This window comes from Anopheles arabiensis, chromosome 2 (assembly GCF_016920715.1).
Source record: "Anopheles arabiensis isolate DONGOLA chromosome 2, AaraD3, whole genome shotgun sequence".
NCBI classification, from domain to species: Eukaryota; Metazoa; Arthropoda; class Insecta; order Diptera; family Culicidae; genus Anopheles; species Anopheles arabiensis.
The window spans coordinates 97,947,522-97,973,520 of NC_053517.1; the positions used below are offsets into that span (position 1 = coordinate 97,947,522).

The window sequence follows — 25,999 nt, forward strand, 5'->3', positions numbered from 1 at the left end:
TGTAAAGTCATTTTTTGTATGAAAACGAAAACCATTCCAACACTCTTGATGATCGTTCGAACATGCGGATTTAACTTAAACTTAACATTACACAAGCAAAAATATTTTTCTTGATTCTCCGAGCAAAAAGACAAGGCTTAAAAAGTTGCCACATGACTTTACAAATAAAGAGGTATCATGTTCCAAAGTACTAACTACAAAACTGACCGGTCTGCACAAATTCGCAAGCGCAAGCGACGAACCTTTGCAAACCTCAATGCCGATCATGATCGCGTCTTACACCCAGGAGTCACTCCAAATTTTTGGCGACCCACCAACCAAAAAAAACCTACCCCCCATGCATGTATTGCCTTCCTTTTTCCTCCTCCCTTTGCTCAAAATTCGCCCGCTCTCGTTGCAGTCATGGTACGGTTTTCTTCCCGCTTGGTTTCTTGGTCGGCTCCCAACGATCACCCCCTTCCCCGGACTAGTTTCGGGGCAGATCGGCGAGCCGGTTCGCCGGGTTTTTCGGGGTGGGTGAAAGAAATTGAAAGATTACCGTTTCCTTCAATAATGCGCCACTCGGCACGGTTAGCTTTCATTGCCTAGCGGACCGTCGGCGCGCGCGCACCAGACTACACACGCAGTACTCGAGTTTCCCCCCCCCCCCACGTGTGCTCTCGAGCAGGGCGGAAAGAAGTAAGCGGAAAACGGCAGAGTGGAAAAACGCACAGCAGCAGCGGCGTCCTACCCCTTCCCGAGCGCGGTGCGAAAAAAGCGAAAGCCCGCACACGGTTGCGAGCTCGATCCCGCGCGCGATCGGCCGGGGCCCCGAAGGTGACTACCGACCGTTTGCGAATTATTTTGCGCAGTTCCACTCGATCCGTTCGCCCGAGCAGTAAGCGTTGGCGTTAGCTTCCGTCCCAAGCGCGGTGGTTTGCCCGGAAGCTCTTTCTTTTTGGTGAACACAGACGCGACTCGTGTGTCGGTTGTTGGTGCGGAGCCAGTAGGGTCGCTAGTAGTTAGTTGTGTGCAGTGAAGTGGTCGAGTGGCAAACCGACCGACTGTGCGTGTGTGTATGCGTGCGTGTGTAAGCGTCCCTAAAGTGCTCGCAATTCCAGCAGGGCAGCAGTGACCAACGGCAGCTAGCATCGGTGATTGAGATTGTTCAAAACGGAAAGCGCGTGTGGAAACGCTACACAAACAACCCGCGAAGGTTCGCTCCCGGCTCGGTGGTCGGAGTGACAAATAGAATTTTCCGCGTTTTTTTTTTTGCTTTCCGAAAAGCTGTGCTGTGTGCTCGTAAGGTTCGTGTTGAGTTGAACGGTGTCCCAACACATCGTTGCCTTCCTAATTCCTAGCCATGGCCATAGACTGGCGAAATCGTGTACTATCCCTCGGGATACTGTTGGCGCTTGCCGTGGCAGCGGATGCCGTCCGTGTACAGCAACACACGTCCAGAAGATTCAAAGGTGAGCTCCCCCTGTCAACCCCAAAACATGTGAACTTGGTGTGAAATTATGCCTCCAGAAACAGTGTGTTTGTGCACCTTTAAGTGTGTGTTTTTGCATCGGAAACCATCCACACAAATAAATAACGCTAAAGTGCCTAGTGCCGCACGGGGTAAAATGTGGCACCTTTTTTGCGTTCTCTCCTGCCCCGGACAAGCGACGAGGGAAAGGTCACCGACGCGGTAGGGTGCCTGCGAGGACCTTAGTGTACCGTCGCCCGTACCGAACCCACAAAACAAAGGCGCTCGTGCATATCGTGGGGCCACACCAAACCCGTGCGGAGCGGTGTTGCCCGACCCAACGCCAAGAACGAAGAACGGTTTTGCAAAACTTGCAGCGCCCGTACGGCTATTATGCAATTTCTGATGCACCCCTCGCTCACCTGACTCACGTCCCAACCAGGTTGAGACCAGTGGGAGGGAGGGAGCATAAAAATGTGGGTTATGTGTGTGTCCCATTAGCGCCCCGGTGCAACGGTGCAATCGCCTGTGCTGTGTGCATTTTGCTTCTACCGTTTGTGTTTTTTTTCTGTTTTCTTTGCTTCTCCTGTTCCTGTTTTCGCTTTATCTCGCGACCCAATAAAATCGAGCCTTTGCTGCCCTCCTTCAGCCGTGCCCTGCCCGTATGAGAGCAACGGTCGGCACGGTGTCCACGATCGTTTGCCCGATTCTGGTGCGCAATTAAAGGGGTGCCGCAACGAGCCAACGAAGCCTCCTGGAACCGAGCGCGCAAAGTGTGTCGGTGTGTCCGCGGGGTCGTTGTGACTTGGGCCACGATTTGCTGCGTTCTGGTACACACGGCAGGCCGCTGCATTTGCTGTGCAGCCTTCGCCAGCCAGCATATCGGAAGACAAGTAGAGCGAAAAACGCCCAGAACAGAATGAACCCCGGCGTGAGGTCGCTCCGCCCCGGGACGCCACGCAACGAACTCCACGGCGCTCTGCTTCTGTTTGGCCCCCTCTTTTGCCTTCGGATTCAAGGTATACCGACCGGAACTGATGCAGCGAGCTGCACTCTTGCATTTTCAATACGAGTCTTGATTTTTTGTTTCCACTGCTTCGTTTTGTTTCGCTCGCCAACAGCGAAACGCACCATGAATGGAGGGAACTGAATTGCTGACATTAAATTTTCCGGACAACTTTATCGAGCACAGCGAACCGTTCTGTGTTTGTGTGTATATGTGAGTGTTTGGGTGTCGCTTTTTAAGGTGGACAGGGAAAATGGGCGCTTTTTTTATCGAGCATACGAGACGGACTGCAAACAACGAAATGATGATTGGGGCAGTTTGTTGTTGCTACAAAAATTGCATTTGTTTTTTAAAGAAGCAGAAAGCCAATGTGTGTGTGTGCCGTTGTTGAGTTAAGCATTATTTCAGCAGTTCAATAACATCCAGGAAATTGGCTAGATAAACGTTAATGTCGTTAACAAGGAAATGGAAACGTTATCATTCTTCAAACCGCAACATTCTAGCAAACAGTTAAGTGCTGATGATGTGAGGAATGTCTTTTCACATTTCCATTGAATTGCTATACTTCTCCTCTGCCCACAAATTGGAATCAAATTCCACAAGCATCGTACATCATGCTGCTCCGGCTAATGTTTGAGTGGTCCTCTAGCAGAAACAGAAACATACGAGCCGTATAAAATTCCCATTAGAAGTACTCCCAAAGTGATGCTATATCCCGCTGGCACATCCACATCGCCAACCCAAAAATATGTCCCTCTCGCTCGTGACACATCGCTTGTTTACCTTCCACTTCAACGAGCGATACAGCGCAGAGTGCAAATGAATTTCGGGATCGAAAACAACACTGCACAAACAACATTATTGGAAGGCTGGTGCGTAGTGCGCGCCGGGGGAACCATTTGAAAATGTCTTCCTAGCATCGAGCACGAGAATTTCGATTTTATTCGCTCGTATCATCGACACAACCGAACGGCTCAAGCTCTATACTCCAAAATTATGCTCCACCGTGGCATTTCGCTTCGGGGACGTAAAAGCTTTCCCGGTACCGGAGGAGGAAGGAAAGCAACTTCATAATTTCGTCCCGTTACGATGGTTGAGAGATGTGTTTTTCGTTCCCGATATCGATCGATAATTGAGAAGCAAGCGATTCTATCGAACTGTTTGCTGTTTTCGCTAGAAGCAATGTTTTGCTTTCCGTCGCTTTACTAAATTATAACGATTTCCCCACCCCGACTTCCGACGTTACAAAATTTTCAGAAATTCAAGATGTTATGATGCGATATTTTTCAACAAACAGTTGCGGTCCAATTTGGCTCCCATTTTTGCTTTCAGTTTGAATTATTTCCCTCGCTTGCTAAGCCCAGCTTCACACTATTGACACTACAAACCTTTGGATGATGCATGGCTACAAGAGCGAAGAGATTGAAGAGGTGTGTATTGACACCTCGTTTCACTTTCATTTTCCTTTTCCGCCGGCGTACGATTCGGTACAGGTGATTGGTGTGAGAGGGAAGCGGAGACAAAGAAAAAAAACCGCTCCAGCCGATCGACAATTATAGATGTTTGGAACAAATTGTTTGCCATCGCACTGTCATTTTCATCTCCATTCATGGCGCACAAACAATACAATACGCCGTGCCAAGGGGAGCCGGACGCACAGGCCTTACTACTTTTGCTGTGTGCTTTCGTTACGTTATGTTCCGTTCGATCTGCCGCCGCCGCCGCCCATTTAGCATTCCGGTCCCATCGTGTACTTAAACGCCAATACCGCGACGTACGTGTGACAGATGTTTTATATTTTGAGTGTTGTTTTTTTGCTGCTATCCCCTTTCCCTTTTCCTTTGCCAGAGCCCGGGATGGTGGTGGTGATTGGCCGGTCAACTCGCAAGCCGTAAAAACAGGCGGCTCAATGTTTATTTTCCGCAAAAATGCGTACATATTTTGCCTTTCGACAGGCTCCCCGGGCGGTGGTGCAAACGTGTAGCGAATTGTCAAGCGAAATTTTCGTTCACATCGACGACGTCTTGTGGCCGGGCCACCGGCGGAGCCATCGTCGTCGTGTCCATAACTTACGTGGTACAGATTTATCGATCAACAGGCAAGCAACAATAGAGAGAACACGGAGGAAAAGCGAACAGCAAAAAGGAAATATGTTGTGCCCGAGTTTCTTTCCCATCCACCCGGGGCTGCTGCTTCCGGTGTGCCGTTGTGCTGCCTTCTTCTAGCAGCATGTTGCATGTTGCCAGACAAGCGGTGGACAACAAAAAAAAAAACAAAAAGTTATTTCCCCCGTCCCCGAATGGGCTGCCTGGTCCAAACTCCCAGCACGAAAGACTCTGCTGCGTACGGCACACAAAAAACAGCTCTCCAGAGCGCACCACCGCACAGCACACACAGTCGGGCCGGAAAAATGACAAACTTTATTAAACCATTTGTTTCCATATTCCGGAGCTCCGGTTGGGTGGTCCTTGGCAGACGGTCAATTCACTTACTCCGGGCCTGGGCAAAGACACACTCACATACAGGCTCTGTGTGTTGTGGCAGAACAAATGAAGACATTATGGGAGTATATTTCCCTTTGCTGCCATTTTTTCTCCCATTTCCTAGCTGTTACGGTGCAATTACGGTAAGAGTGCAGTTTTTTGCCCCTTTTAAAGCATAAAGTGCAGGCTTATAAAAACGCTACATTAAGGTGGACATAAACTAGAGAGAGGTTTTTCTTCTTTTCGTTTCGTGCGGAGAGTCTGTGCAGCAGTTGCGGGAACCCGCTAAAAGTCGTGCAGAATTGACCACAAGCTCTGTGTCCAGCGAGGCGATTAGAACGCTGCTTAAAGTGTTTCTTCAGAGCCACCAGAGTTCGGGCCACTCGGGTTGGTGAGCAGCTATAATTTTACGACCGCTTCACTGCCAACCTTGTCGACTTCCTTCTCGCACCCGGTAGAGTGGAGCGCACTCGGGTTTTTTATTTTGTATATTGCCCCGAGAACCGAGATCTTGGCGGGTGAACTAAAACAAACGCTAAACGCTACCGCTAATGTGTGCTTGGAGCTTGCTGTGAATTGCTTGGTGCTTGGAGAACGGGCCAATGGGCGAAGAAGAAAAAAACTACCCTATTGAACAATCGAAAGGCGTCCACGATTGAGCTTTAAGCTTAAACAGGCAGTAATGCCAGCAGCGGCAGCAGCAGCAGCTGGTGCTACGCCACAATTATACGCTATATAATAAAATAATAAAATGTCGTGACATAGAACGCCTTCGCGAGTGGGCCCACGTTGAAACTTCCCACCCGTAAGGGACGAACGCGGACGCGCGGGGTTTTGTTGCCCTTTTTTATTGATCCGTGCCCCTGCTCGCTTGGGCCAGCATCTTAGGTAGCATGGCTCACCGTTCGATAGACCCAACGGCAGCAGCATATGGAACCAGCCACCTGGGAAGTATGGTTCCACACGATTTGACATCTGGGAGCAAAAACTGTTCCACACACACACACACAAACACACAACAAGATCTAGTGTGATCTGGTAGTAGTGCACCGCAAGTGCAGCTCTTGACTGTGACCTCACGTTTTCTTGTACCTCATTTGTTATGGATCTCGGCGCACCGGGTTTTTTGTTGGGACGGCTTAAGACGGCTGCGCTGGACATCTGGACGATCTAGAAAGGAACCTTACACACCCGCTTTGTCCTCTGTCAGCACCTACTCGGTAGGTACCCGGGCATGAGAATTCTCGCGCCTGTCAACAGGTTCCACCGTCACAAATAGTCACTTCGCACGGATCGCTCACCTTCCCCGGATTGGCAATCAACGGATACCACGGATTAGTGCCAAGATTACACAGCTCAAGCGCCCTATTGCAAGACAGCACAGACCGTGTCGGCGGCGGTACCATATCGGTAGCCATAACACTGTCCGCCGCCCCGTGTATCGTTAGCGAGGCTGAACCAACCGTGGGAGATAGCGGAGAGAACGTAGCAGCAGTGCTCACAGTGCTCATTAGAACAGAAAAACCGCAACCGTGATTGCTCCCAGAGTAGTCAGCGGACACGCTGCACGTTTGGAATTTGGGTTCCCAATCGTCATCTGTCAAGCACGGACACATTCTGCGGCCTGCCGCGGCCAGCTGCAAAAAACCCAAGTGCGCTGAACAGATTGTAATTTAATTATTTAAAAAGCAATAATGCTTAACCGTTGCATGCAGCGCTCTCTTTAGCAGCAACCCTCAAGTCCGGGTGTGAAAGAAACGGTTGTTTGTTTCCTTTTTCGTTCACTGGGCCTGGGAACAGAGCTAAGCAATGTAGAGCATGCTGCTTTTGTCCGTGCTTGTTGGCCACCGCTCCAAAACCGACGGCAGAAACCCCGGCGTCAATATATATGTCGTTAAGACGAATGGACGGGTTTGGGTGTCCCTTATAAGCTGCGGGGTGGTCAATTTGCGCAAAAGGGTCATAATAATTTGCATGATATGGGTCTATTGTTATGCCCCAGTTTTGCCTCGGTGTTTTATGTGTATATGTGTATGGCAAGGATTAACGACAAGCGGGACAGCTCTAATGAGCGTAAAGCGCCTGGGTAGGAAATTGATCCACTTGAGAACTGAATTTACTGCTTCGTAAAGTCCCTTCGCCAGCAAATAACAGGGCGAGAGAGGGGCAAATAATTTGTTTCATAATCATTAGACCAATTACTAATTGTAATTCTTTGTTATTTTCATTCTTGCAGGTAATTTGAAACATAATTCTTGTGCTTTGATGAAGTTTGTTGCGCTGAAATCTTGATCAAGTAAGCTATCATTGGAAATTCTGAAGGACATCGTACTGTTTCCCTCCACAATTTTATCGTTCTGTAAAGCACGTACAACGATGCACAGACTCTTTTTCCCATTGCATAACCCACTCACTACCCATACCTTCCCTTTCTCCCATGGAAAGCGTTCCTAAGATTTCGGACGCAAAACCAACGATATAATCTCATTAAACGTTGCAATGCGATAAACGTGAGCTGCCGTTAGCCATTTCTCCAACCATTCCATCCATTTTCCGTACCCCCCGCGGAGCCTGATTTCGACCCCCCCCCCTTTAGACGCCCGCCCTCCAGGGGAAATCTCGAATGCTCGTCGGCAATCTCTGCCGGTTCGTTTACGGACATTCCGGAAGGCTGAAATTCCATCCGGTGCACACGGCGCGCACCATAATTGGAAGTCCGGAAGATCCGCTACGGGGCTGCACAGCGAAACCATCAGCTGTGGCCGGTCGCACGCGCGTACACCGTCGTGCTCTGTGTGCAGGCGCTGAGCGTTGCTTTAGCTCCAACGGTCCGTTGTTCTGACGGTATTCGATGGAAACGTTGTGCGGAATTTATCTCTGGCAGCCTTGCACCTACCGCAGAAACTGTAGTAGCATGCAATGCAGAAGGTGTAGAAGGGTAGCAGATGCGTTAAATATGACAGACGAAGGGTTATAATTCTTGCGGGAAAAGTGAAAAGCAGCAATGGAATGGAATGGTTGAAAGCAACAAAAAACCGTTTACCGTCCTTTAACGACGCGTGCTTGTAGAGGATGCTATTTCAATGAAAGTTTTACGCTGCTTTTCCCTTCTACTTTACGGTGAGAGTTATTGTTACGATATCCCGCCAGAAAATAACTTATTATGATGGTAATGCACGGCGATACCGGTTATCTAACGCAAGCAGCTTGATGATTTCTTCTTTATGGTCGATTGGTTGGGAAAGATTTATGATTCAAACAAGAACATTTAATATAATTTCCGTCATATTTTTTGGCAGCGTGATGCAAAAGAAAGTGTTTACTCATGAATCCATCCCAATGGCAAATTTCGCTCACCCTAAGTTGACAATCCAATTTTGTTTTTCTAATGTTTAGCAAACCGTTTTACCGTATGAATGATTAGCTGTTCCTATACCTGTCATGTCTCTCTCTCTCTCTCTTGCTGGCTGCAAATAACACACTGTTGTTGATTTTTGCCCATTAGTCACGCCATAATTTGTTGGCGCATCACAAACGGTACACGGCAGAAGAGCCCGCAGCGATATGTACAAGAGATCACGGGGCGCGCATCTCCACACCTGTCTGGTGGTCTGTTTGCCAAACTGTTTCTCCAGTTTTGATGCTACCAGCTACGTGCTGCCAGGTTTCAAATCATAAATATGCATGAGATGACACCGGCACCATCCATATGGCATGTGTGTGTGTGTGTGTATTTCACAGACGGGGCAGGAAACTCACTCGGGGGTTTTATTTGTCCGCGCTTCGGCACGATCACCGACCGCTGCCACGCTCATCATCGATCGACACCTGATGAGGATGCAATCAATAGCGCTCTTAATGAGCCTACATTAAACAAACAAACCGGTGAATGAACGAATAAAAACACGAGGGAAGATGCTTCAAAGTTAAACGCATTAACGCTCTTCTTTAGCGCTTCCTGCCTCTTCACAGTGCATCTAAAGTACAGTTCTTGCTCACCATTCCTCTGTCTCACTTTCCATCCCTTGCAAGGAATTCTACGGCTGGTGCTGTTTTATCCCAACAAACGTACCAATTCCCCTCAATCAGTAACGGTTCTTTTCACCCAGCAAACGCATGCGTGCTTGCTCGAGGGACCGCTGGACGCTAAAATGGACGCCCTTGCACACCTTGGGCCACAAATTCCATTCCATGTCCAGTAAAAACAAACAAAAAAAAAACACCTAGACACTCTTCCAAGCATCCCCCCCGGAGCTGAATATGTTCATCAACACAGCATCGATTCCTTTCCATTACGCTTGCCGCTCCATACAAAATCCGCACATGTTCTGAGCGTTCGTCGTCTGCGTGCAGACGTTAAAAGAAACAGGTTCCGCAAACGACTTTCCGAGTCGCGCGTCTCTGCCGCTCGAAATATGGACCGAAACAGACACCGACTAACACGGCCCAAAACGTTAATTGTGTCAGTGGGACTTTTCCAGCATTCCTTCTACTCCCGCTGGTTCTACGTGGTGAGTGTGGCGTCGCAGCAGCATTCGCCCACCACAACACCTGCTGGAACGCGCCGAGGAACACAGACGAGCAGCTGACATTTGACGGGCGCGAGCGCCCGTGGAATTTATTTCATTTAGACGTTCCCCGTGTTTGTCAACCCGGCCGTTATTGAGTTAGGTCAAAAAAGGAACAGTCCGCGCCCGGCTCTACAGAAGCCGACGTCCCGTTCGGCTGCAGTTCTGACGAACGCCTGACATTGGTAAAAGGGAAAAGAAAAACGAGCCTCTCGCCTGTGTATCCATCACTTTTTGACGTGGTTAAGCACGCCATCAAAATGGAATCACCGCCATTTCGGAGCGTGAAAAGCGTGTCCCTAACGTAGTTCTCCTCTTCTTGCTCGGATGTCAAATTCTAACTGTATACGGTCGATGTAGTACGTTCACGTTTCCCGAAAAGTGTGCTCTCTCTCGCTGACACGCTGTTTGTTCCTGGTTCAGGCTCTGCGGGTCGTCGTCATACGGGTAGTCAGGTTCAGGTTCCCAGCATGGCGTGCTGTCACGACGCGAAGCCGTTGCCGTTGAACTTGACCGGTTTTTTTTCAAAACGGAACGAGTCAAAGAAAAAAGACATGCAAAATCCCGTACTTCAACCTAGTCAGAGTCTGGGGTGGTGCCAAGAATCTGGACTGACTTGCTGGATGAAATATTTGCACCGGACTGCAACAATGTATGTCCTACAATGTATTCCAATTGTTTGCGGAGTCTGATCGGGAAGGAACTTGAGAATAATATCCGGGCGTGGGTGAGTGGTATCAGGAATGTGTGCTAGTGCCAACTGAAGTCGACAATTGATTTACTATGCCTCGTGCATATCCGGCAGGGCCTTTGAAGTTCGCACCCAATTAGCCTTGGCCAGCTTAGCAGAACCGAGTCCCCCGTCTGGACTGTAAAATGTAGCACAACAAATAGAGCGTATGAACTGATTGCTTAATTTCAGACTCGGCCTGCTGAATTAAGTCATCTTCTTCCCATTGCGCACTGCTTTCCGTACAATCACACCGCCATAAATCAGGGTACGCACATGGGATCGACTTCTGCTTTCTTCGCTGCTCTCGCTGTTTGCTTCTTCTCCCGTCATGAGCATGATTTTCGCTAGTCACCCGAGACCCGAAACCGAGACTTTGCCCTCGCGTACTGGGGCATTTTTTTCCCCCGTTTGCCATAGCACTCTTTCTAGGCCATCCGATTTATGAGGCTTTCCCCTCCGGGTCTTTCTGTGCTTCCCTGCACTGCTCCGAACCGAAACCGTCCACACCAAGGTCCATTACACATCGGCCCAGGTATTCGGAGGTGAGCATCGGAGGCAAACATGGGGGAAAAAAGTAACAACATAAAACACACACAGGCTGTGTACAAAAGCCTAAAAACCGGCACATACACACACACATGCGAAACAAATTGGCAGTGTTGTTTTCCTTGTGGCGAACCAGTTCGCACTGCCCATCGAACAGTCATTAAAAAGTAGCTCCAGTTTTATCATGCCCGGTGTGTTCGTAAACGGCCAGCGGCGGTATTATCTTTTTTTATCGGGAGAAGCCGAATCTGTAAAGTCCTTGTGCCGCCCTGTTCGTTTTTTGTCTTGAAACCTATATGAATACGCAGACAAGTTGAGATTTCTCACACGGTAATGGGTCCAGAAAGAGAAAATAAAAGCTTCAGGCGTATCTGGACTTAGAGTGTCATGAATTTTACAATCGTTCACCGGGTGTACAGTTAAGTGGGCAGTTACGAGGAGAAACGAATGTTTTCAGACGCCTAATTGCTCCACTGTCTGTGGACTATGAAAGTAAGGGGATGGGGGACACTAGCACCCGTACCAAGTTCCATTTTTGTTGGTCCATTTATTAGATTAGCTGGACCGTTGTAAGGCACACGCACTCAGGGATGGAAAGGAACTGTAAATGTTCAGCGTGTGTGTGTGCATTAGTGCAGGGTTCGAGTGAAACTGGGCACTCCGGTTCCGCATCGATTCCCTGATTGCTGGCCAGCAACGACACAGTCGCTCCAGCAAACTAGATCCATCACAAAACCACTCTCCATGGCGCGCGCGCGTGTTTGTGCGCTGCAATCGATGTGTGCAGTGGCAACATCCGGTTCGATCGAAATTATGCTACACGGTTGACCACCAACAGCGCTAAGCAGCCACCGATCGTTAATTGACTACATCCGACGCATATTTGCCTACAAGTCCCTGCCTCCAGCGCTGTACGGTTCGATCACCCCATCAAGTTTATCAAGCAAATGTGCCTAAGCAGAAGTACCTAATCCTGGTGGTGTAAAACATGCAATGTCTTTGCGAAAAGCCGTTAATGTAACGTTGTTTGCACTCATCACGACTGGATTAGGACACGTGGAAATGGAATCTAAAAGCAAATTGTTGGTAATTTTCAATAAACTCTTAATTTGAACTCCACAACTCTCTTGAGTGTGTCGTGAGCTCCAAAAACCTACTGCATCTTCAAAAACTAATTAAACTTGAATGCATCTGAAGCAACCAAATAACCAAAAAATTAAGAACCAAACTCACTAAACACTGTTATTATGCCCCGAAAAAAAAGATGTTCATTATTGCACAATTTACTATAAGTAACATTTGGCAGGGTTTTTGTGCACCCAAATAAATTGTGAAACATTTGCCACCCATTAGCGGGCTATTAGTTTTGCATCAACTTTTTCCGACCCGTTCGACCCATGCGCTCCATTATTAGTCGTGCCAAAACGTGCACACACACGGGGCAGTTGCGCTTATGCGCATTTAAATTGCCTAAATTGTTTCCAAACAGCCTTCGTTTGTCATTTGTGCGGGTTGCAAATTTCGCTCACACCTAACCATTAACTGCTAAATTGCGGCAGAGACATTAAGAACGGTTTAAAAACAAAGCAATCACAGCATTACTTACCTGACATTGGGGTTTGGCGCATGAAGCATCATCTTCACGTACAAACGTAACAGATCCTCACTATTACGCCAACACCCCGTGCTCTGGCGTAATGAATTTCTCTTCATCGCTAACATTTAATTGCTCTTAACACCCCATTAGCGAACCTGGCGGCACAAATTGATCTCTTCCAATCTCGTGCGGTGTTAGCAGCAGCTGCTAAACTATTACCCCACGCTAATCATAATCACCCAGCGGCGACCCACACGGAGTGGGTCATAAAAAGCTTTCCCGAAAAAACCTCATCTGCTCGCATTTGCATAACGACGGCAACGATGAACTGCATTTCCACCCGCGCACACACACACACACACCCACACACACACTACCACCAATTTAGCCATTGTTATGCGCACGAAATTTGAGCAGTAATCGATTAAGCTTGAATCGCTGCTCTCTAATTCGTGCGGTTGCCCCTTAGGAACAAACCAGTTTAACCAGCACCTTCCGTGGTCGAATTAACGAGATTTTATTGGTTTTAGGGTGTGAAATTTATGAACGATTCCGCTGAACCCGCTGTTCGGTACAATCGCGTTCGATTGTTTCAACTGCAGCATGATTGTGCTTGCATTCCATTCACGGGAACATGCAAAGCAACTTAAAATGAAAGTTTAACGGGACCGATGGTGTTATGAAATATTTCACCTGCACTTTATGATACCCAGCCGCATGGTAAATGCTCGCCCTATCGTTTATTGCATGCTGACAATAAGAATTCCACACCACGCTCGGCTCCATTTGGCGGCGTTCTTTTGCGCTGCCCACCAAACCCCAGCAAGTCGTGCCAGTAATGCCCTAAAGTTAACGATTAAATCAAATCTAACATGCTCAATGAATCGCGTGCCAAAGCGTTTTTCTTTAAGCGACGTGTGTGTGTTTTTGTGCACACACCCGCTCTAAACGAACCATTAATGTCTGGGGGCCCTTGGTAGAAGCGCAGGAAAGGCTCGCGCTTATTACCCTTTGGCCTGTGCTGGTTGCCCCACTGCCTCGCCTGTCGCATTGATCTGTCGGTTGGCCGTTACTGTTACTTAACCGTAGCGCGAACACGACCCAGGACCTCGCCGCACCGTGGCGTATCACCACGTCCGTAAGGCTCGCGGGGACAACTTTCACGCTCCAGCTGCCACATACTGCTGCTGGTTTGTGGCCGCGCGTTTACACTACACGGCGTGCAACCTTGAACCAGATTCGAGTGCCGATTCGAGGGTTTCGATTCCAGCCCGCTGTAGGACTCTGTGGCCGTTGTAATCAACCGTCACTCGGGTTGTGTTGTTCGATTGCGCCATGGACCATATTCCGGCTGGCGTTCCAGCTACCATTTTCCATTTGCTGCAGTGATTGTGTGCTGACTCGTGGGTACTCACGCAGCATGGTAGAATTGCTGCGGGCATCCTAGAACACGAACAGGTTGCCGTAGGTTGTCATCGGTGAAATCAAGGAAATTCCTTGTACATTCAATCTACACCAACGATCGCGCACTTTCAAATGAGATCAACAGCCAACTCACCCCCCCCCCCCTCCCGAGAGCACACTGACATTAAAACCGAGCAAACGGGCAGCGCAAAGAATGCTAGTTCCTGCAGCAACTCCAACATCTTCTAGAGACGCTGGGAGTCATGCGGAGGTTTGTCGTGTCCTCCAAAGGCCACACTTCCATATGCGCGCGTGTTGGGAATTCCTGCCACGGCGTGGAATACATCTCGACCCCGGGCTCGGGCACATGCCTGCAGGGATTCGATTTCCTTTAACGGTTCCTCGGTGAGCGCACAACGGCAAGTGTGTGTGTGTGTTTGTTTATGTGCACCCAGTTGCACAATCTCATTTAAATTCAATAACTATTTCGCAATGCCTGTGTGTAGAAGCAAACAAACACACACGGCTTGGCGTTACTCGCGTGTGCGGTGTTTTGTTTGTTCGCTCGCCGTTGGTTCACCTTTGGGGGTGAACCTGTGTTCCACCGCTACTCACCTGCAGGGACTTCCCAGTGCATACCGCGAACAAGCGTTTTGCGAAACGCAAAATGACATTAAACAAGCGAAAAAAAAGTCTGTTTGAAATAAAAACGCACACTTTGAAAACGAACCCAGCGATTGAATTACATTTCGGGTAGAAAAGGTATACAAAAAATCGTAACAAGCTTCGAGCCGACCAAGAAGGAGTTATCGATGTTTGACATCGATTGTATCTCCCTTTTTTCCTGCACCGTATGCGATCGTTAACGAAACAAGCAAGATACATGGAATAGGGAGGAGGTGCATGTGCTCAGCTTGTAATAAGCGGGAAATCGTATATTTAATGTCTATGAAAGCTATTTTTTTTTGGGGGGATGCAGACATGCCATTGAGCAAGTCGGCAAAAAGATTTTGGCTTTAAAGGCATTTGCAAATCCACAAAACAGCTTGCAGGCCTGTTCATAATCATTACATTAACAACCATTAACCTCTTTGTAAACGCAAGTTTTGTCGAGTATTTTTAGCTACCAAGAACGTACTCTAGAGCGTTACCATTCGGATGAATTATAAATCGCACCAGCTAAAGCACTTACATTTAGAATTACGGCGCGCGAAGGATAAAGCCGGCAATTTATATTGCAATTCATTTTCACTCATCTTAATATCGCTCCCACCGCTGTAGAGTGGGCTCGCTGAGCTCCCTGCTTCACGCCTCGAGCAGCAGCAGCAGCCTTTGATAAGGCCCGCTGCAGCTTTGCTATCTTTTGAATGGCCGCTGGCATGAAATTGTAACAAGCTTCCCGGTCAAGTTACGAAACAGAAGCTCGAAAAAGCAGTTACCGGCAGCAGTTTTGGGATAATGCTACGGTGTGCTTTTTAACACACAACATCATCATTATCGGTCGGTGTGCGTACCAGCCAGAACACGACTTGCCAGCTTCTCGTAGTAGTAGCACCACCACCACCACCCACCAACGCTGTCTGCTCATTTCACTCACATTGAGTTTATTTAAATGATGATTATTATGATTATTACCCGGTGGTGCGGCCGGTGGAAGGCACCGACAAGCTCTCGGCCAGATATTTCCCCGGGGGCGGTTTTGAGACACGGTGCGCACACACGTCGTTTGCCGTGAGACGGCGCAAAAGGTAAAGCTACCCGAGAGCTGGTGGTAGCGAATGGTAGCGAAGATTAAAGCTCAATCGCACGCTGCCCTCCTCCCATGCTAGCTGCATAATCACCATTACGGTAGAATTTGCACGTCCCACCACCCCCCCGGGTGGCTTTTGTGCTTCGCCAATGCTGACCATGAATGTGTGCGGTGGGCTGGGGAGCGTTCGGACAGAGGCCGTCGGGAGGCTGGACCGGCGAGAGCATAAATATTTATTAATGCAACCAGCCGCAATCGTGCGTTGCTGCTGGTTAAGCTAACACACACACACAATCTAAGTCGCCCACAGACCCCGGAGTGCGGCTCGGCTTGGCCTAGGTTAGGGAAATCGGAAGGTTAATTGCCGGGTCTAATCGCACCTTCGCGCCACGTCGAACACCACGTGTACCTACCCAGAGCAGCCAGTGTTGTGTACCTTTGTTGCTCGGCATCTATACCGTGTTGGGATTGGAGGAACTGTTGTTCGATCGATTTTCGGTAGTTTTGGTTAAATAATTTCACTAATAGCACTCTGGGCGGGAGAAATAGGCTTGCGAACCCGGATGGCACTAGTGAAACATAACGACCGTTCGGTACTGCCCCATGCATCTATGTCCAGATCCAGTCTCACAGGTTGCTCTCCCCACAACTAACGGGTCAACTTGATGACGAGTTGTTGATGGCAGATGTCGCCAGTGATAGCATCGGACCACACTTTGGAAGTACTTCGCAAGCTATCACGCCATCAATCGGTGGGCAAACGGCTCTCCATCTCTTCCCAACACCCACTGAAAGTAGGCACAACGGACACGACCTCGAACCTTTTTGATCTCTGGTGAAGTTCCCGCATTTCAACCAACCGGGTCAACAAAGCCCATAACCGAAAAGCTCAAACATACGCGATAGACGCGCACTGCTCCGTTCGTGTCATTGATTTCGTGGGTGTGACTGACGTCGCATTGGACGGAACCGCTTTGCACCAAACCGACGCACTTGAGGGCGGCATCGGTTTTGTGGTTGCAGTGCACAAACCTCCGTAAACCATGTAAGCGAACGCGCACACTCTCCCTTAGAAGGCGAATGTACACCTCCCCCATTTGTGTCCTATTCGGGGAGAGGGTGGGCTGAATTTATTGCACACGATTCCCGAGCTAGCGTGAGCGATTCAGGACCCAGTTTCGCCTGTGGATGACTGTGTTAGGGGTTGGAACATTGCACAGACTGCTGGAAATAGACCCAGAAGTGAAAGATTTAACGTTCTTCGAATGTACGATAGTGGTTCTGCACACAGAATCTATGACTTTATATTCTCCGTGGAAAGAGTTTGCGATTTCAATCACGCCAGAGATTGGACCTAGTTGTCACTACACATTCACTTTCAGCAAGGATAAGCTCCATCTCCAAAGTAAGCGACCAGAATGATCCCCCACGAACCCTCAAACTCCGGCAGCACCAATGGAATTTGCTTCCAACCGGCTACTCCCCAAGAGCGTCACGGAACTCGCCCAAAACAATAAACAGTTGTCACACTGCTGACATAACACCAACTCACGGTCCATTGATTCTCCCACGTCGCTGGGTCCGGTCGAATGGCTGTTCAAAAAGAATACTTTCGCTTTTTTCTTCTCTCTCTCTCTCTCTGTCTCTCTCTCTCTCTCGGTCTTCCTTTCACTCCTCCGCATGATGGAGTCATCAGTGTGCTGCGCTTGTTGGGAACTCATCGAGCGGAACTGACCGAATTTTTTCGACTGCTACCCCCGTGTAGCCAAATCTGTATCGATTCATCGACTCCAGTGAGTCGTGTCTTACATGTGTTTGTTGACTACTTTACGACCCACCAGTTTTGGGGCTCGTTCCACATTGAACTGGAGCAGGTTTCTTCAGACAGCAATTGTCAACTTCAATTCCAATGTCGCAACATTGAATCGAGCGATTATGGTTATGTGCATTTAGAGAACTTCAACTTTTGCAGTATGCTTCAGACGAGCTGCTGGGTTGCATTTACTGAATTCTTCACGTTATAAAACCAAAATTAACAAAAATTTTAATCTCATCTTCTTCTTTTTGTTTCAATTTCAGGTATGAAGAGTATACTCATCTGGCGCGTTTTAAACCTTAAATCACAAAACCCGCGCGATGCTTTGATTTCACTTCTCGGTGCGGTTTTGTTTGACGACGGTAAACAAATCGTCATCAGCGTACCGAGAGGAGGGAAAAAATGTGTAAGTAAACTTCCCGAAACAACTCTACTGCGCGAAAACTTTGAAACAACCGTAGGCATTTTCTGCGTCGGTGACTTCTACCGCCCTAAATGTCACACTGAAAGCGTATGTTCCGGATAGGGGGAGGACATTTTCAATCAAAACTTCCAATTGTGTCGCCTCCACAATTGCGTGTTGCTGTTGCTTATCACGGGAGCCATTTTTACGCATGCCTGTTTCAATTGCGAGACTTTGAGTCTTTACTATGGTTTGAGAAGGATATAATTCCTGATGGGTTTATTGTTGTCAAAAAGAAAAAAAAGTAAACCACTAAATACCTTCACTTTCTTGAAAATTCTAGACACTTTTTCACACTACAATCAAGATCAGATAAAAACTGTTCCAATTTTGGTGCCATAATAAAGAATCAAGTTTCCGTCCGGCACTAAATAACGCATACCTGCTCGTGAGAGTCAACTCACTTAGCAAAATCCTTCGAATTCATTCACACCCGCCCAAAAAGACCAAACACATGCTCTACAATCACCACAAGGTTTAAGCTTCAAAAGAAGGATTGACAACAATACCAAAAAAATAAATCCAACAAGCTAATACACACTTTCCGTAGCTCGATCGGTGCTTTCCACCGTTTCGATTTTCGAAAGTAGCCGCCTGTTTTTTTCGGCCTGCAGGGCGCTCGAAAGCGGCTGTCGCTGATATCCATTGGCAAGGACACACGAACGTCGTCCGCTGCCGTGGCGGCAATCAAACTCTCCATTCCAACAGCAACCGCCCGGGGTCCGGGGAATCGAAGGGATAAGCGAACGGTTGTTTATGCCAGAACAAACCGCGACCGTTTCAGGGCGAAGGGGTCAACGAAATCGGTTCGTGCTTTGCGTAATAATTGCGCAACGCAAATGAGTGCAAATTTTTACACCATAACGTGCACATACACACACACACACACACACATAATTCATGCATTTAATGCCACGTGGTCACGTTTCACAGGCCGCCACAGTTCACGGGTCGGGCACGCTTTTCTGTTCAAAAGGAATTAAAAAAAAAACCCTCGCACAAACGTACACAAAGGCACGCCACGGTACTGAATGTGGGACGTTTGGCCAATGGAAAGACCGGCACAACGACGTCGAAACTTCATTAGCGAGTTCAATACCATTTTTGGCCAATCACGGAACCTGCCGGGGTTCTTCAGTGACAGCGGCATTGCGTTGATGTCCGAGTGGATCTTATTCTTTCCCTACAAAGACCCTACGACCAACTGGCAACTGGCGAATGAAATGCCAAGCGCGATCTCTTTAAAGGTAGACTCAGCCATAGTACCGCGAACGCTCCCAGTGATCCTTCCGGTCATTACTGGAAGAAAGAACTCAAGACGGTGGGCTAATGTAAGTACACCAGCTTCAACTGCACCAGTTACAACACTCCCATAATGTCACGAGATGACGCGGAACCTCCAGAAACTTTCACTTTTCCACCGACACAGAAACTGATTGATTGGAGAGAAGAGAGTGAAGACAAAAAAAAAGCTTGGACCGATTACATCATTTACTCTACCAGCTAAATGCTAAAGCGGGTGTAAGCACTTCGCAGCAGTTCTCCACTGTAACAACTACAACAACAAAAAACGGTGAGGCATAAAATAAACCAAATACCCCATCTCAAGTAGTAGTAAACTTTACATGCTTCTTCGCTGCCGTTTGATGAAGCTTTCCAACCCAGCGAGAGTTTCACTCTAGCCGGGTTAGAAATTTGGTGGTCGTTTCGGTTCCGATTCGGCAGTATCAAGCATTCAAGCTATGATCGTCTGAACGCAAGATCTGAGCACCGTCCCGCACCAAGACGTTGGCGATGCGAATATCTCCGACAGCACTTACCGAGTCAATAAAGCTTTCCTCTCGCGTTACCCAGTGACCCATCGGACCGTGAAATCGCTTCGTTAGTGAATTTATTTAAAACAATGTTCCACCCGCACTTTGGAACGCATCGCCGACCCCGCCAAGATACTGATCGCGCAAGATGCGGGAGATCCGGAATACTTCCTCCAGTGCAGCAGAGCACACTGCACCGCGGCGGAAGAAAGTGTGCGCGCAGATGAAGTTAACAATTTTTCAGCAAATCCCCCCAGGGAGTATCTCGCTAGACATCTACCTCCATCGCCCCTCAAATCAAAACTCCAGCGCACACACGAAGAATGTGGAGAAGAATTTCGGGTGAAATTCGATTAAGTTCCCCTCTGCTCTACTGCACTATTCGGGCGAAGCGTTTCTTCTCCGAGTCGAGTCGGGTTGTATAAGTAAAAGAGAACTTAATTAACCCACCAACGAACCGCAAAACGACCCTCGTGCTGGTGTTTGCTGACAGCGATCGGCCGGGTGGAATTTGAAAACGGAAGAAACCGCTCACCGTACCACTCACCGGTTCCGAACGCATATTTATTATGCTGGTGTTTTTGAAATTCTATGAGGTGAATGTTGGACAGCTACAGTTTGTGGCAAGGGGAGTGAGTTATTTTTTTTATTTCTTTTGGAGAAATTACATTTTAAATCACATAACTGGCGCTGCATAATTCATATATTAAAGGAAAAAAGAAATGCTGTTACGCTGTTATTTGTGATCCGACAACGTGATGATATCTTGCATCATCTTTCTTTTACACTGGAGGTCGTGTTATCGCAATACGAACGGAACAAATCTTAAAAAACAGGGCTCAAACAAATCTGTCAGCTGAGATGTATCTATTTTGCGGGATTCAGTAGTCTTATGGCAATTTTTGAAAATCTCTTCAAACCGCAATTACTCCTGGTAAATCTCCAAAGAAAAACACGCAGTTGGTCAACTTCAATGAAATCTTTTAATCTCTCAGTGCGATATAAACGTCCACCGAGATAGATTCAACGCCACGCTTCGGAAGCAAAACGCCACGGCCGATGAAATAAATTATATCTTACCCCGGGCACCACGGACCGGGGGAGATTAAACGGCTGCTGCTAAATAGCTTTTTAATCGCTTGTCAGCTTCATAATGGAGACACTCGATTTATGGGTTCTCCTGCACGCGGGTGCGATTTCTTTAAACAGTTTCGCCAGTCATCGGTTAGCGCGAACAGTAGTAGCGCGAGCACGAGTAATGAGCTCAGCAAATACTGTTGCCAGCCGGCTTCAAGAACGCTCAACACCGCTCGGACGGATTTGGTGGACCTAGCGCGGTTTTTAGGTCAAACCATTCTCAGCCTCAGAAGGCACCCTTGCGAGTGTTGTCTGTGCTTTTTTTCCCCCTCGCCGGAAATACAAACTGCAAACTCTCACGAATCGGCCGTTAAGCAATGGACATCTGGGGACACGCGAATTTAAGATCAAGCAATGCGGGAGTAATTACTTCATTTCAACACCACGGACAAAGCCACCTGGACGTCACTAGTTAGCGAGGTGTCTCTCCTTCGCTCGTATTCTTTCCGTCCCATGCACCAAAGTTCATTTTCCAATGATTGTCTGAGGTCGTGCGAACAGAGCATTGAAGGACTCGTGCGTGTGTGTTTGTGTGATGCAAATTGTGCTTTGTGTGCGGGTCGTAAGATTTGGTGAGGGCGATAAGAAATAGAAGAGACCCATTTTTTGTGAGCCCTCACTGATCTAGCTGATCAGTGAACAAACCAAATGATCCAATTCTTTCGCAGCACAAACAGACAAACCTATTTACCTTTGAGAGCAGCCCCCTTGGCAACACACAGGGGAGGCTGTGGTGCCAACCTCCGCTGTAAAATGGCATTGAAACTTAACGGATCCGTTCGAGGCAACAGCAAAACATTCGAGCACTTGAGACATGGAAAGAAAAATGAAAGTACTTGATTTGTGTACGATTCCACGGTTCCACTGGCGTTGATGGTCAATGGCTTTGGCAGGCATCCGCATCTCACGGGGAGAAGCGAGATAGCGAGAGAGAGAGAGAGAGCTAGATGTGCGACCAGATTGCAGCAACACCCTGAAGGCTAGTGACCGCAGCCCAACCGCCACCGACAGTTCCAAGAGTCTCTGGCCAGCCTGCAAGAACGGACCCAGGGCGGACGGATACACGCGTGCAGGCTTCGGCTGTGATCATTAAAGCCCACCAAATGGGTGAACGAAGCGGTGAACCGGTTTTTATTGCCTGAACTTCAGCGCCATATTCGTAGAATTAGTTCAGCACGATCCAGCACAGCCAACTCCGGAGCCAGGTCCTAATGTTACGGAATGGTGGAGACGAAAAAAACAACGGTGCCGGAGCTTTTAATTGGTACTGTAATGTCCGATTCGTCGCCTGAACGCGCGCCGAATGGCCGGCGATGATGATGATGATGATGTCCCCATACACCAATTGTCCCTCGATTGGAGCTGTAACTAACGACGACGACGACCTGCCTACCGGAGATTCGATTCTACATTTATCAATTAATTGGACATAACGAATCGCGAATGGACCGGACCGGCACCACACCCGCTGACTCTGGGTGTAACAATAGTACACAACAGGACCCTCATGTAGCGGATGCTATAAATTATCGCATCGAAGGGTGGGCAAATATTACAGTCGAGAAGTCACACAACAAAACCCATTACCCGCACAACGCTGGAGCCCCGCGGGGACAATTTCTAAATCCGGCATCAATGGCATTCAAACGGTTCATTTGACAGGAACAATCACCATTCACTTCTAAACTGCCGGTTGCGCTTTTTTGTTTTTGCTCCACTGGAATTGTTTTGCGAATAGTGGCGCTGCAGTGGCTATAGTAATTATATTATAGCACAACCTTCCACGCCGCTGTTCCGCAACACCTACTCGAGAATTGATATCTTTAAACGCCATCAGGTTTGTTTTTTTTTATTGAATTTGCTGCAGGTTGGCGCGTTGAAGAGAGAAGGTCTTTTCACTTCCGCTAGTGTGCGAAACTTATTCGCCACCCATAGCCTTCAACTTGAGCGATTGGTGCTGCGTGTGGTTTCGAATGGGTCCCGGGTGCAAAGAACATCAGTCAACCAAAACCTCTTAAATCACTGTAAATTACAATTTAATCTGGTTTGTTTGAGCGATGTCTTGATGTGTTTGCTTTACCTTGGGCATTCATAGCGATACCTCCGGACATAAAATTCACGCAACAGTTTCCGCCTTCTAAGGAAATAAAGTGTCACAAATAGAAGACAACTCATTGGAATTCTTGCAGCGCAACTCCAATTCACTTGAAGTGGTTGTTAATTTTGAAAGGTATCCATAAGCCTGATTAAATAACTCTTCTGGAATTCTTCAGACTTTTTTGTTGCTCCAACCCGAACCTTGTTTTTACATTCCGCAGGCCTGTCTGTTTTTTTTTTTCTTAGGAACTGCTCAAAACCAAAAACCCTAATCAGCTGACGACCAACCCAACTTCATCGCGTACTCCACTCTCATCTTACCAGAGCACCTTATTACGTCGACCTGTCGACCGCTCTTTACCTTTATAAACCTGCAGAAGTGCCAATCCCGCCCCAAAAATATGCCCTCCGGGGAAAGGTGTCGAGAGTTCGCCTTTTTTTCGGTCTCACTCCCCAATCCACCGATCCGGCGAAAGGCTGCTGCTCTTTCTCCAAGCATTATTATGTTTTATTTATGAGCCCATAATTGGGTAACGCGATGTGCAGTCAAATCAATCGTTCTCCATTGCGGTTTGCGGCTCATTTGTCTGTCTGGGGTCCGAAACCGGCGGGCTCAGAATTCGTTACCCAAGGAAGGAGGAGTGCCTAGGACACCTACCTCCTTCTATTTATTCCTGTAGCTTCCGCCTGTGTGGACTGTTGATTTATTGCGTAATGGTTATGTTTCTCCCTATGAGTCCTACACGACTTGGTAGCCTCAACTGGATGCAAAGTACACACGAAGAAGAAGCAAACTGTATCACCCAACGAAGGGAAAAGATCTACAAATGGAGCTAATATTATGCTGTCGATCAGTCGCCCATCAGCCCCAGCCGTATTCGCGGCGTAATGAGCAGGAGGTAACCTGCCAATCTCGTCGCTAGATAGAGTCGACAATGCACGAGCCCCAACTACTGCTGGGTCTCACGATGGGTTACAGCCGGGGGCAGCAAAGATGGCACGAACTTGCAGACGATTTAGGTCAGTGTGTGTATGTGATGCCGCAATAGCGCTACCCTTCTCACAGCGGTCGTCTACTCTCCAGCTGTGTATCAAGCTGCTCCGATCTCTAGTTCTTCTGTCTCTATCCAATGCTTCAACCTGACGGAATCACTCCTTCCGAGTATCCAACATACTTCAGATCAGCACGAATCAGAGTTTTATGACCAAAGTCAGACTAAACTAACCGTTCGTGCTCACTCGGCATTGACATCAGGGGTGTTTTGAGACCGGAGAAACACTACCGAAGGTGCTGTACTTCAACCCCACAACTTTGACACGACACACGTCTGCGTCCAGCGAGCTTCCAGATGGAGGCCAAGCTAAGGTGGTTGGCAGGCTAAGGTGGTTGGCAAATAATTGGCAGCAACCCGAGTGTGATTTGATTGATTTTTATCGGTTTGCCCAGGTCGCGACACGTCGCAACCCATACGAATGCCGCCATGCCGCACACCAACCTGTCGACAAACCAGGGCTGCTCTCTTTCCCCTTTTTAACAGCCTGTTTCACCTGAGTCTGACTCCAACTCAACTTTGCAAAATCGATTTTTACTCATTATTTTAACGCCCCCAGGGCACACAGTGCTACACAGGGGCGTCGATGGAACGGCTGCCCCTTGTTTGTGCTTTGCGACCGACCCCGCGGATTTAACAGATCGCTGATTCACAGGTGATCGGTAATGCCGAAATTGGACTCGACGTACGTCAAACTCCTGAAGCCCCCGGTTCTCCCCGCGCTCGAATCGATCGAATTGAGATCAAAACTCGAAGGTGCGCCGTCCCGCGCCTGTGCGACATGGGGGCACATCCGCCACCATTCTTGCACACCATTTTACCATTCCCAAATCGAGCGGAATCGATCGCGGGCTGCATAAACTCCTCTCCATTGCATAAGCGGTGGCGTTGCTTTGCGAAAACTTTCACCCGAATTGCTGAGAGGAGGAAGGCCTTTGTGTCCACGGTCATCATCTTTCACCGGCAGGCAAGTAGAGCAGGATCAGCACCATCTCATATACACTACACACGGTGTTATGTGCGAAACAATTCCTTTTATTTATCTATTTTTTTGTACCCGGTACCTTCTCAATTAAACGCCGAGCCCATTAATTGCCGTACGCACTGGGCTATTGTTTTAAATTTATTCATCCCAGCTCGTATACAAGTTTGAGTTTGGTGTTTTGTTTTTGGAAGCCCACTTCCGTCAATTCCGGCACGGTTTGGGCAGGCTGGGCGAAAGGTTGTACCCTTTCTTTCTTTCCTCCATTTCTGACACTTTCACGAATATCAATTATGCGATGAAAATCGTTCACTCAACCAAAGCGCCCCCCGCCTCTTTTTGTGTGCTGATTCATTTTCTTTTATTTATTTCTTATGTAAATAAAGGAAAGGTTAACTTTGCTGTACTTTATTTCGTTTTCTCTCTCGTGAACTGGGCGCGCCATCACCACGTAGGTAAACGTCAGCTTCATTATTTGATACTCCAGGGCGTAGACATAAATATTGATGATAATAATTTTAAAACCAAAAAATATATGAATACAAATTTCCATTTACTTCCATTTTCCGACCGAAAAGCAAGCACACGTGCGTGACTCCCGGAGCGAATTAATCATCATTTTCCGCGGTGTGTGTGTCTCCGTTACGGATCGAAGTTGCCCTTCAAATGACAGGTTTGTTTGAGCAAAGCCACCCTCCTCTCTCCTGTCAATCAGTATCGTGTACCGTCCTCCATCGTCCTCATATTCACAGAGTACAGACAAAATCGTGCACGCGGTTATCGACACCTTTTCCCTCCGGGGCGGGCATTTATTGTCAAATTACAATGTCAACCTTTTGATTGAAGCACACCAAACGTCGGGACGAATAAAGCGCCCACCTGGGATGGCTAATTTGCTTAGCAAAGTATGTGGCCGTGTACTTTCGTTTCGTGCTGACCGAAATATTCCACCTTTTTTTTTTAAAAGAAACGACTCAGCACATTTGATTCGTGAAGCAATTTTGCAGCATTGAAAATGATTGTCCCACCATCGATGATGCTTCAAAACACCATCCCAGCCGTCCCGAAAGGAAAGTAAGCTGGAAGAAAACGGCGTCCTAC

At 48.0% G+C, this 25,999-nt stretch overlaps 1 protein-coding gene across 1 annotated transcript in view; it reads left to right on the top strand.

Moving 5' to 3' along the window:
• The first annotated feature begins 601 nt into the window (after positions 1-601).
• The window catches only part of LOC120898679 (laccase-4), a 75,702-nt gene continuing 50,304 nt past the window's right edge, over positions 602-25,999 (top strand). The window contains exon 1 of the mRNA XM_040304843.1: positions 602-1,451. Within this exon, the coding sequence (XP_040160777.1) occupies positions 1,343-1,451 (109 nt within the window). The 5' untranslated portion in view covers positions 602-1,342. The remainder of the gene's footprint in view (positions 1,452-25,999) is intronic.